The sequence below is a fragment of the Vombatus ursinus genome, unplaced genomic scaffold (genome assembly GCF_900497805.2).
Source record: "Vombatus ursinus unplaced genomic scaffold, bare-nosed wombat genome assembly UNPS02005659.1, whole genome shotgun sequence".
Classification (NCBI taxonomy): domain Eukaryota; kingdom Metazoa; phylum Chordata; class Mammalia; order Diprotodontia; family Vombatidae; genus Vombatus; species Vombatus ursinus.
Window position 1 is genome coordinate 12,078,296 of NW_020945437.1, and position 12,310 is coordinate 12,090,605.

General features: G+C 39.8%; 1 protein-coding gene across 5 annotated transcripts in view; it reads right to left on the reverse strand.

Annotated features, from left to right (window-relative positions):
• Positions 1-12,310, reverse strand: part of ANKRD42 (ankyrin repeat domain 42) — an 86,294-nt gene that overhangs the window by 6,629 nt on the left and 67,355 nt on the right. For all 5 annotated transcript variants that reach the window (XM_027848348.1, XM_027848346.1, XM_027848347.1 and 2 more), the window contains 2 exons: positions 11,429-11,555; positions 1,346-1,490 (listed from right to left, as the gene is read on the reverse strand). In XM_027848348.1, the coding sequence (XP_027704149.1) occupies positions 1,346-1,490; positions 11,429-11,555 (272 nt within the window). The remainder of the gene's footprint in view (positions 1-1,345; positions 1,491-11,428; positions 11,556-12,310) is intronic.

Genomic DNA, 12,310 nt, shown 5'->3' on the forward strand with positions numbered 1-12,310 from the left:
TAGTTTACCTGTCAAATGTATGAATAAGGAAAGAATTTATAACCAAACAAGGTATAAGAGAGCATTATGAGATATAAAATGGATAATTTTGATTGTATTAAATTAGAAGGTTTTTGTACATACAAAACCAATGCAGTCAATATTAGAAGGAAAGCAGAAAATAGCAAACAAATTTACAGCAAGTTTCTCTGATAAAGGCCTCATTTCTCAAATATATAGAGAACCGCGTCAAATTTATAAAAATACAAATCATTCCCCAATTGATAAATGGACAAAGGATATGAACAGGCAGTTTTCAAAAGAGGAAATCAAAGTTATCTACAGTAATATGATAAAATGCTCTAAATCACTACTGATTAGAGAAATGTACATTAAAACATCTCCAAAGTACCACCCCATACCTATCAGACTGCCTAACATAACAGAAAAGGAAAATGACAAATGTTGGAGGGGATGTGGAAAAATTGGGACACTATTGCACTGCTGGTGGAGTTGTGAACTGATCCAATTATTCTGGAGAGCTATTTGGAACTATGCCCAAAGGGCTATCAAACTGTGCACACTCTTTGATCCAGTAATACTACTACTAGATCTGTATCCCAAATAGATTAAAAAAAAAAAAAAAGGGAAAAGACCTATTTGTACAAAAATATTTATAGCAGCTCTTTTTGTAGTGGCAAAGAATTAGAAATTGAGTGGATGCCCATCAATTGGGGAATAGCTAAAGAAGTAGTCATATATGATTGTGATGGAATACTATTGTCCTACAAGAAATGACAAGCAGGATGCTTTCAGAAAAACCTGGAAAGGCTTACATGAACTGATGCAAAGTAAAGTAACCAGAATCAGGAGAACAATGGACACAGTAACAGCAATACTGTAAGATGAACAACTGTGAATGACTTAGTTTCTCAGCTTTACAATGACCCAAGACAATTCCAAAGGATTTGTGATGAAAAATGAAAGAACCAATGGAGTCTGAATGAAGATCAAAGCATATTTTTTTTTAACTTTCTTTATTTTTCTTGGGCTTCTTTTTGTTTGTTTGTTTGTTCTGTTTTCTTTCACAACAAGGCTAACATGGAAATATGTTTTGCATGACTGCATATTTATAATCTATATCAAATTGCTTGCCTTCTCAAGGAAGAGGCAGGGGAGGAAGCAAGGGATAGAGAGAATTTGGAACTCAAAAATTTTAAAAAACAAATGCTAAAAATTATTTTAATATGTAATTGGAAGAAATATTTAAAAAACAAACAAACCACAAAGCCTTATTATCGTTTCATGACAGTGATTTTTACCTGATGTGATATGGGAAATGTAAATTAGTTCAAAATGAGCTCACCATAGAAACAACATTGTTGAGGTGAATTTGATCCATAGGGGTTCGACAGTGACTGGCCTCTGCTCGGATTTCATCCAGCTGACACTCTAGTTTCTCTCTACGTAATCGTTCACCTTCCAATTGGACCTGAAGCTCTTTGATCATCCTGTCCAAAACATAAACAAAAAAAGTTCATGGCTACAGTCAACACACAACTATATTTGTGTGAGAAAGACAGGGCCCTTTAATGGAGGCAGCAGGAAGGTAGGTCAATGGTTGCCAACTGCTCCTCTCCCCCAGTGCTGTTAACAGTCTCTTTAAGGCAGGTTTCTTCACCTTTTTTATATCATGCACCCATTTGGCACAGCAAAGCCCATAGACTCCTTCTGAGAGTGTTTTTGGATGCTTGAAATAAAATATATAGGATCATAAAAGAAACTAATTATATTGAAATACAGTTATCAAAATATTTTTAAAAACAAGTTTACAGACCTATAGATTAAGAACCCCTGCCTCGATGCTTATCACCCAAATTTCAAGGTAACTGGTATAACCTAGGTGCTGATTAGGGTACAATGAGGGGTGAAAGGAATTCACTTGCTATAATTCAGCTAGGAAAGAGAAATTCCCACTATAACAATACCCAATAAATAATCATCCAGGCTGGTTTGGAAGACCTCCAATGAGAGGTAACTTACTACCTCTCTGAGCAGTCCATTTCACTTTTGGATAGCTCTTATGATTAGAAAATTCTTCCTGACATCAAGTAAGTCAGGGGATATGAGTTGAAATCCTGCTTCCTATGTGTGTGACCTTGGACAAATCACTTAATGTCCCTGGGCTTCAGTCTTCTCAACCGTAAAATGAAAGGGTTGGGCTAAATGGCCTCTGAGGTAGATTCTAGATCTAGATTTATCATCTAACAGCCATGATCCTCTGATATTCCACCCACAGCTCCTGGATCTGCCCTTTTCAGTCAAACAGAACTAGTCTACTCCTCTTGCACATAAAAATTCTTCATATGAAGATACCTATTTTATATCCCAGCCCCACCCAAGTGTTCACTTCTCCAGGCTAAACAATTCCAGTTCCTTCAACCATTCCTTCTACAGCATGGACTCAAGGCCTTTCATCATCCTGTTGCCCTACAGATGCTCTCCGAATTATCAATGTCCTTCCTAAACTCTGGAAACCAAGATTATACACAAAATTCCAGAGGAGATATGATAAGGACAGAGTACAGGGGCAGCCAAGAGGCCTGAGTCACTGAGTGCATACCAATATTGTATGGGCTGTTTTGGCCACACTGTTAACAAGAAGAGCACAAGGAAAACACACTCAATCCCCTGTGTCATTTTCAGATAAACTTCTGCCTGATCCTATCTCCCCCATCTTGTCCTTTAAAAAAAAAAAACTTTACATGGATCCCCACTGAATTTCATTGTCAATCAATCAATAAACATTTGTTTATACTCTCTATGCACCAGGCACTGGGGATACAAAAACCAAAAGCACACAGTCCCTACCCTCATTGAATTTACATCCTACTGGGGAAAGGGAAGCCAGTATGTACATATTTAAAAGCATACACAAAATAAATACAAAGTCATTTGAGGGAAGGCACTAACAGCTGGGGGAATCAGGAGAAGGGGCACTTGAATACAGCTTAGGAGGAAGTGAGGAATTGGACAAGGCCTCAGTGAGGCACAGTGTCATAACCTGGCATGGGAGACAGCCTGTGCAAAGGCACAAAGTCAGGAGAGTAAATAGCTAGAAGACCAATTTCACTTAATTGAAGAATGTATGAAATGGAGTAACATATAATAAGGCTGAAAAGGTGGGTTTGTGCCAAGTTGTGAAAAGCCTTAAAGGACAAACAGAGGAATCTATATTTGACCCCAAAGGTAATAGGAACCACTGTAGTTTACTGAGTAAGGCACTCTATCAGATCTGTATTTCAAGAATATCAGCTATGTGTAAAATGAATTAGGTAAGAGAGGGACCTCAAGCAAGAAAACCAATTAGGAGATATGTAGTAGTCCACGTGGCAGGTGATAAGGCCTGAGCTAGGACAGTGGTCATCTTAGTAGAGAAAAGAATATAGACATGAGAAGCATCTTGAAGGTAGAATCAACAAGATTGGTAACTTTAATGAATAGTGAGATGAAGGAGAGTAATGAGTAAAATGATTCTGAAATGGTTACCCTGAGTGATTAGAAAGATGGTTGGAGCCCCTGACAAAAATAAGGAAGTTTTGAAGATGGATGATTTTTAGGTAAAGAGAATGAGTTCTGTTTTGGAAATGTTGAATCTGGGATACCTATGTGAATCCAAGTTGGAAATGTCCAATAGGTGACTCATGACTGGAGCTCAGAAAACAGAACTGAATGACACTGAATCAGACTGAGTCCAATACTTCAGCCTGTCAAACCCTTTTTGGATCCTGTCTTTATTGTTGAGTGTGTTAGCTATCACTCAGGGGGTACAATGGGAAAGTGTTACTGTTCTTTTGTCAGAATGCCATATCTCTGGGCCTAACAATGCACATTTACAGCTTCACCATATTTGGCTGAGAAAAAAAGTTTGCTCTGGTAACTGTCAAGACTTTTTTTTCTCGCTCTACCTCACCCCAACCCACAAAGGGACGTCAATCCCATACTCTACTGTTGCTGGAACAAGGTGTAATTCTCCTTGTCCTGGGTTGCCACTGCCCCACTCACAAACTCTGTCCCCCTTTTAATCTATGTTCTCGATCACTACTTTGATCAAACAATCCATCTATCAACAAGCACTTATTAAGGACTTGCTATGTCCAAGGTACTGTTCTAGGTGCTAGGGATACAATAAAAAAAAAAAGCTATAATCCTTATTTCTCAAGGATCTTATATTCTACATATAAATATAAAGGTACAGACAGTGTGTGTATATATGTGTGTGTGTGTATATATATATACATAATATGCACATATATGTATATATGAAGAGAGAAGGGAGTAAGAAAGAGGACAGAGACAGAGAAAGAATAGACAGAAGGTAGTTAAGGAGGAAAGGCACTAATAAATGGGGGGATCAGGAGAGGTTTCATGTTGAAGGCAGTGCTTAAGCTGAATCTCGAAAAAAAAAAAGATGGATTCTATGAGGAAGAAGGAAAGAGGAAGGCAGCAAGCATTTGTTAAGTGCCTACTATGTGCCAAGCACTGTATTAAGCACTTTTACAAACATTATCTCATTCAATCTTCACAACCACCCTGAGAGATAAAGTGCTATTATTATCCCTATTTTATAGATGAGGAAACAGGCAAACGGAGGTGAAGTGACTTGCCCACAGTCATACAGCTAGTAAGTTTCTGAGGCAGGATTTGAACTCAGGTCTTCCTGACTCCAGGCCCAGAGCTCAGTCCACTGTGCCACCCAGCTGCCTCATTCCACAAAGTGATACAATGTCATGAATGAAGAACAGAAAGCAGCCCAGTTTGGCTGAGCTGTAGTGTGTGGAAAAGGGAATAATATGTAATGAAGTTGAAAAGATGGGTTGGGACCAGGTTGTTAAGGGCTTTAAAAACCAAGCAGAGATTCTGTCCCAGGGACAACAGGGAATCACCAGTTTATTGAGTAGGGGAGTGACGTAGTCAGAGAGGCACTTAAGGAAAATCACTTTGACAGCTGGGTAGATGATAGACTGATTGCTGCTGGGAGAGCTTGTGTTAGGGAGAGTGAATAGGAAGTCACTGCCATAATCTGGGTGAGAGGTGATGAATGCCTGAACTATAGAAAGGTGGTTGTGTGAGTGAAGAGGAGAGGAGACACATTCAAGAGGGTTGTGAAGGAAGATCCGACAAGATTTAGCAACAGACTGACTATGTAGGATGAAAGGGAGAAGTCAAGGAATGCACAGAGATTTCAAACCCGGGTGACCAGGAGAATCATGATACCCCCAACAATAGGAGGGAACTTGGGAAGAGGAGACGGTTTGGTGGGCAAAATATTGAGTTCTGTTTGGAACATACTGAGTTTGTGGTGTCTATGGGGCATCAAGTTTGAAATCTCTAAAAGGTGATGTGAGTCTGGAGTTCAAAAGAGGGTTTAGGAAGAACATATAGTTATGCAAAACATCTGCATAGAGATGATAATTAAACTCATGAGATCTGTGAAGTCACCACGAGAGTCCAAGACCAAGTTTTGGGGAAGACCTCTAGTCAGGGATCTGGACATGGATGAAGACTCAGCAAAGCAGACAGAGAAGGTGCAGTTAGACAGAAAGGAAGAGAACCAAGAGAGAACCGTATCATGAAAACCTGGAGAGGACACAGTACAGGAGGAGATGGTCAACAGCGTCAAGCAAGGGAGAAAAGGTCTGAAGGAGAAAAGGTCAAGAACAGGAAAAAAGAACCTCAGATTTGCCAGTTTTGATATGTGACTGAAACTATTCTCTCCAAGGTGATCAGCTCACTAATAAATTCACTGGCTTTTTCTCAGTCTTTGTTCTGCTTGAATTCTCTATAGCTCTTGACACTGTCATCCACCTTCCACTAATAAATTCACTGGCTTTTTCTCAGTCTTTGTTCTGCTTGAATTCTCTATAGCTCTTGACACTGTCATCCACCTTCCTCCTTGGCGTCTATGTCACTGCTCCCCTCCCGGTTCTCTTCTGACCTATCTACAGCCTTCTCCTGGCTCCCTTCAACACTCACCTTCTACAAGAGGCCGTTTCAAGTCTGTCTGCCTTCTCCTCTCCCACCCCTTCCCCCCAGTGCTTTCCCTCTGAGATTACCTCCCATTTACACTGTATATAATTTGTAAATATATTTTCTTGCATGCTGTCTCCTCCATCAGAATGTGTGCTTGCTCCTTGAGGACAAGGGCTGTGTGTTTTCCTTTCTTTGTATTCTCAGCACTCAGAACAGTGCCTGGCACATGGTAAGAGCTTAATAAATGCTTGGTCACTGTTAACCATTCCTGCACATTATTCCCTTCCACGAATTGTTCAGTCAAGTCCCCTCCACAAGACCTTCCATCTCCCATCTCTTTGAATTTTCTTCCTCCTGCCTGGGATGCACTCCCACCTCACCTCAGCCTCCTTCAAAGCTCAGCTCATATAACTCAGGCAGCAAGGGTGGCACAACGGATAGAGCACTAGCTCTATCCTGCCTCAGACACTTAACTGGTTAGCCACATAACCCTAAGCAAGTCACTTCATCTCTAGCTCAGTTTCCTCAAACTGTAAAATGAGGTAGGTTATACCAGTGGAGATAGATAGGTTATTGTGAAGATAAAATAAGATAATATTTGAAAAGCATTTAGCACAATGCCTGGCATATGTGCCAGTAGATGATTAATAAATGTTTGTTTCATTCCTTCTCAAAAAACACTTCCTACATGAGGCCCATTCTGATTTCCACATCTATTAATGCCTCTCACAAAATATTACTCGTACTTTTTTTCATCCCATCTATAGCATAAATCTGACCATGAAATTTCCTGGATCAACTAACTACAGTTGTGCCTTATTGCTCAGAGTACCTCAAGGAAGTTTCTAAGAACCTAAGTTTCAGAGTGGGTCTGCATATGTTCATTAAACTAATGAAATCCTTCTTAGTCTCCATTGCTGATTATCCATATCCCAGCTGCTAAGCCCTGGTATTTATACAAGGCTGTTTCAAGAGTCCTCTTTATTCCTTATTCTAGACATCTCCACATGAGTGTTCCACGGGCATTCAAATTCAACATGTCAAAACCAGAACCTATTACCTTCTTCTTTAAATGGATCTCTCCTCCAAAGTTCCTTTATTTCCATTGAGGGCCTCACACCCTTCTGGTCACACAGGTTTGTACCCTTTGATTCATCCATGAACGACTATATCCATCCTCCCTACTCCCTACATATCCAACTAGTTACCAAGGCTTATCATTTTTACCTCCATGCCATCTTACATCCAACTCTTTTTAATCACACAGCCACCACCATCATTCAGGTATTCATCACCTCTTATCTAGACTATCTCTCTAGCCCTACTAATTGATCCCCTTCCCTCTAGTTCTCCCACTCTCTAGTCCACTTTGCTGTCAAAACAATCTATCTCAGGCGCAAGTTTGGCCATACGGGCAAGTACGGCAGGCAGGCCAGCCTCACTGAAGCAGCAGGATACGCTGAGGAAGAGACAGGAGACAGCATGTTCCAAGCAAGCCAAACCACCACCACCTTGACCACCACATCCCCTCAGTCCCGAGTGGAGACAGTCCATGACCCTGAATCCCTGAAGCCTTGGGAATTAGCAGTGCTTCCAGCCCAGTGCCTTCAGCCATTATCCTGGGAAGTAGCCCCCTGGGAAACGCAGCCTGGCCCCTGCTCCTGCAGGTACCTCAGGTGCTGTTCCTGAAGACACAGAAAAGAAAGTTCTTGCTACCAAATTCCTCAGCACTGTCAAATGATTCAGTATCAGAAACTGATATTTTTAACAACTGAAATGACATTAAAGAATAAGCATTAACATCTGCTTTTGTCACCGTACTAGGCTTTTCCACCTGCCTCGCATATGAAACCCTCCAGATGTGTTCTCTCCCCCATTAGAATGTGAACTCCTTGAGAAAAGAGACTGTCTTACTTTTCTGTTTGTAACTCCAGTGCTTTGCACATAGTAAGAGCCTAATAAAATGCCTTATTCATTCATTCATCCATGCACTCATTTGTTTCACTCCCTTACTCAAAAATCTTCACTCTCTCCCCTATTTCTCCCAAGATAAAATACAAACTCCTCCACCTAGCTTTTAAAGTCCTCTGCCTTTCTTATGTGACCTTGGGCAAATCACTTAACCCCACTGCCCAGTCCAAAAAAAAAAAAAAAGTCCTCTGCCTTTCCAGAATTATCACACTCTGCTTCTGTTCACATTCTCCACATTCCAAACAAATCAGGCCTTCTCCTAACTCCATATTCTCTCTCCCACTTCTGTTCCTTTGGGTAGGTTGTAACCTACATCTAAAATTCACTTTCTTCTTACCTAGAAACCTTTAAGGGTATCTGGATCCCTTTAAGGTTGATCTTAGGTATCACCTCCCCGTCAAAGTCTTTCTTAATCCCTCCAGATTTTAGTGTTGTCTTCCTCTTCAAACTGCCACCTACTGTCTATGTACATGTTGCATCCCTGGCCCCCCACTCCAGAAAATGTAAGCTGCTTGAAGGCAGGGACAGTTTCATTTTTGTGTTTGTATCACCAGTGCCTACATAGTAGACACTTAATACTTGCTGAAATATTAGAATCAGAATCAGAAATTGAGTGTTGTCATTACTATAAGGAAAAAATGTGAACAGAATAAATTCAAGAGAGAAACCAAAGTTTTTCAAGGGCCCATTATTGACATAAAACAAAGCACCCTTAAAAATGATTGACACTCTGCATGGATAAAAAAAAATCCCTTTGAAAATTATTTGCATCATGCTCTAAATCACTACTGACTAGAGAAATGCAAATTAAAACAACTCTGAGGTACCACCTCACACCTATCAGATTGGCTAATATGACAAAAAAGGGAAATGATGGATGTTGGAGGGGATGTGGGAAAACTGGGACACATGCACTACTGGTGTAGTTGTGAACAGATCCAACCATCCTGGAGAGCAATTTTAACTATGCCCAAAGGTTATAAAACTGTACAGACCCTTTGACCCAGCAATGTCACTGCTAGATCTATATCCCAAAGACATAAAAAAAGGAGAGGAGGCACAGGGAAGGACCTATTTGTAATAAAACATTTATAGCAAGTCTTTTTGTTGTGGCTAAGAATTGGAAATCAAAGGGATGCTCATCACTTGAGGAATGGCTAAACAAGCTGTGGTATATAATTGTAACGAAATATTATTGTGCTGTAAGAAATGACAAGCAGGATGATTTCAGAAAAAGCTGGACTTACATGAACTGATGCAAAGTGAAGTGAATAGAATCAGGAGAACATTGTACATAGTAACAGCAATATCATCCAATGAAGAACTGTAAATAACTTAGCTATTCTCAGCAACACAACGATCCAAGACAATCCCAAAGGACTAATGATGAAGCAAACTACACAAGAAGAACTGATATTGTTTGAATACAGACTGAAGCATGCTATTTTTCACTTTCTTTCTTTCATTCTTTTTCTTCTTGTACAAAATGACTAATATTAAAATGTTTTACATGATTGCACATGTATAACTTATATCTTACCATTTCAGGGAGGGGGAGGAAAACGATAGAATTTGGAACTCAAAACTTAAAAAAAATGTTAAAAAATTATTTTAACATGTAATTGGAGGAAAAATTATACACACACACACACACACGCACGCACGCACATATAATCATTTGTAACAACATCGCTATTGCTTACAACACTGGTCTTTGAGTCAGAGATCCAAAATCTTAGTTGCACCACGGGGTAACTTCACCTGTGCATGAACCTGAGTATGATCCTATAGAAAATGGAGATAATACTTGCACCATATACCACAAAGCATTGCTTTGAAGAAAGCACATTGTGAACTTTCAAGTGCTATATAAATGCAGGCTATTAATATTCCATTAAGGTCTATCAAAAACTTAATGAATCTAAAAATAAAGGGCTGACTTATGCTTTTCAAAAAACATCAAGGGAAACTGAAATCTACATCACCTAGGAAAGTACTGCTCCCAGGGGCAGCTAGGTGGCACAATGGATAGAGCACCGGCCCTGAAGTCAGGACGACCAAAGTTCAAATCCGACCTCAGACCAAATACTTGTCACTTACTAGCTGTGTGACCCTGGGCAAGTCACTTAACCCCAACTGCCTTAAAAAAAAAAAAAGAAAGAATGACAGAAAGAAAGTATGCTCCTATGTGAAATACTTTGCAAAGCTTCCTGTTTGATATCAGGATCATATTGGAAACATTACCAATGGCTATAATGTGCACTTTACAAATAGAAAGAGGCTTCTCTAAAACCCACTTTTGTGGTCAGAGTTTATATGGAGGCAGAAAGCTCCTTCAGGAAATGACTTCAAAGTAATCTGGAAGGTCCTGTAGCCCTACCTCCCACCCCCAAACATTTCTTCTACTAGCCTCCAAGGATCTGAAATCTTCACAATTAGTGAAGTTCAGATCTTTGTCATTAGACCTTGTCTTGTTTTAAAATGCAAATACTTCTTGGTGAATGAACGCGGTTAATCCTTATTAGTAATTTAAGTTTCATATGAGTGTGTCAGCCCCCTTTTTGAAAGCCTATTTGACAACAGAAAGAACTAGGAGGCTTTTAGAAGACTAGGAGAGAGACCAGTAACACTAAGGTGTGAAAAGATTTAGAAAGAGCAAAGTAGGGTGGGGAGGAGGAAACCTCAAAACAACTCAGCTTGGTTTGCCAAAGTCTGTATTAAAAGAGACCATGTTCTCCCACAGGAGTTGGGAAGCTGCTAACCAGTGGACTTTGTAACCCCTTCCTCCTACCTCCACTCTTCCTAGAACAAAGGTAGTGGGAGGAAAGACTCGCTACCCTTACAAGTTCATTCCTCCCATGCTCTAGCAGCAAAAATCAAAATCATGGTATTAGAACTGCCAGGATATAAAAGGTCACCTACCTGAACAATGCATGAAACTACCTTACATAATAAATTAATGGGGGAGGAAGGGTAGGCAGTGAGCCACAGGACAAAGAACCAGATAAGGGAAGAACAATGAGAAATGAGAACCATGGTGGTGAAATGAAAGGTCAAAGATAAACCACTATTGGCATCATCCTTTATGGTCAACATCTACACCCTTGGAGGGATAGGAGATGGGGAAGAGAAACAAACAGCCCAGGGAGACTGGAGTAGATCTCTGGTTATCAGGTAATCACCCCATCATCACTATGCAAGGGTTCTTTACATTCTTGTCATCCAAACTGTAGTAAGGCCCTGCTATATTACAGCTTAAAGTTAAATTTAGTTCTTGAAAAATAGCAGATTTTATCCTTCATCAGAAGTGTGAGGAACCAGAAAGGATTAAATCTAATGACATTTTAGTAGGTCCAGGGGAAAATTGCTAGTCAACAAGTCCTCAGCTAGTATTCGGAAAGGTATCCAAAAACTTTTTAAAATGATTAATCCCTGGGGACATTACCTTCTAGACTCTTGATCTTCTTTCCTCTGTTTTATGTCTCCTTCCGATATCCCTCCCAGCTGTTTATAGTTACTTTCAGCAATTTCTAGAAGTCGTCGCAATTCTACAACCTTTTCATAAGCTCTTTCTGCAAAACAAATGTGGTGTTGTAATCTTGATTAGGTAAGGTCTACATGCTCTTCCTTAGGATGCTAGACCAATAAAACAAAAAACAAATAAACAAGCAAAAAAAACCCTATCCTTACATTATGTGGTTGCTGTGGTCAAAGTACTCTGAAAACCTTAGAGTATTGTAATAAATGTGGGCTATCAGTATTATTATTACATAATATACTAAGACTAAAGATGGACCATGGCTAACACATCACCACCATAATTTATCTGCTGCCTTAAGCAGATAAACTGTGTGAAATAAAGTATCATCTCATCAGTACCTATCAATCCCTTTCCTATTAATGTTCCCTGTGACTCTATGGGACTTCCCCAGTTCTCACTAATTACTATGAACAATTTGCCCACCTCCAGCCTCGTCCTTGGATTTGCCACCTTAAGAACTCTGGCTTGACCTGTTTACTTTAGCTAACTGGGATTTGGATGCTGCCATCTTTCTCCTGAAGAATTCTTTTGCTGGAGCCCAGTGAATTTACCTAGTTCCCTTTCTTATCAGCCCCATTATCCTCTACTACCACCACTATATCACTTGAGGACAAGGACCATTTGACAAGTGTTTGCCTAGAGAATTAAAATTTGCCAGTTGAACAAGAAGAAAATATTTCATGGAAATTATAAAAATTGGTCTGATGATAGTACTGAGAAAGAAGGTTCCCTTGATGTTTTATAGCAACAGATTTGCAGCAACATTACCTAATATGGCAAGTTTCT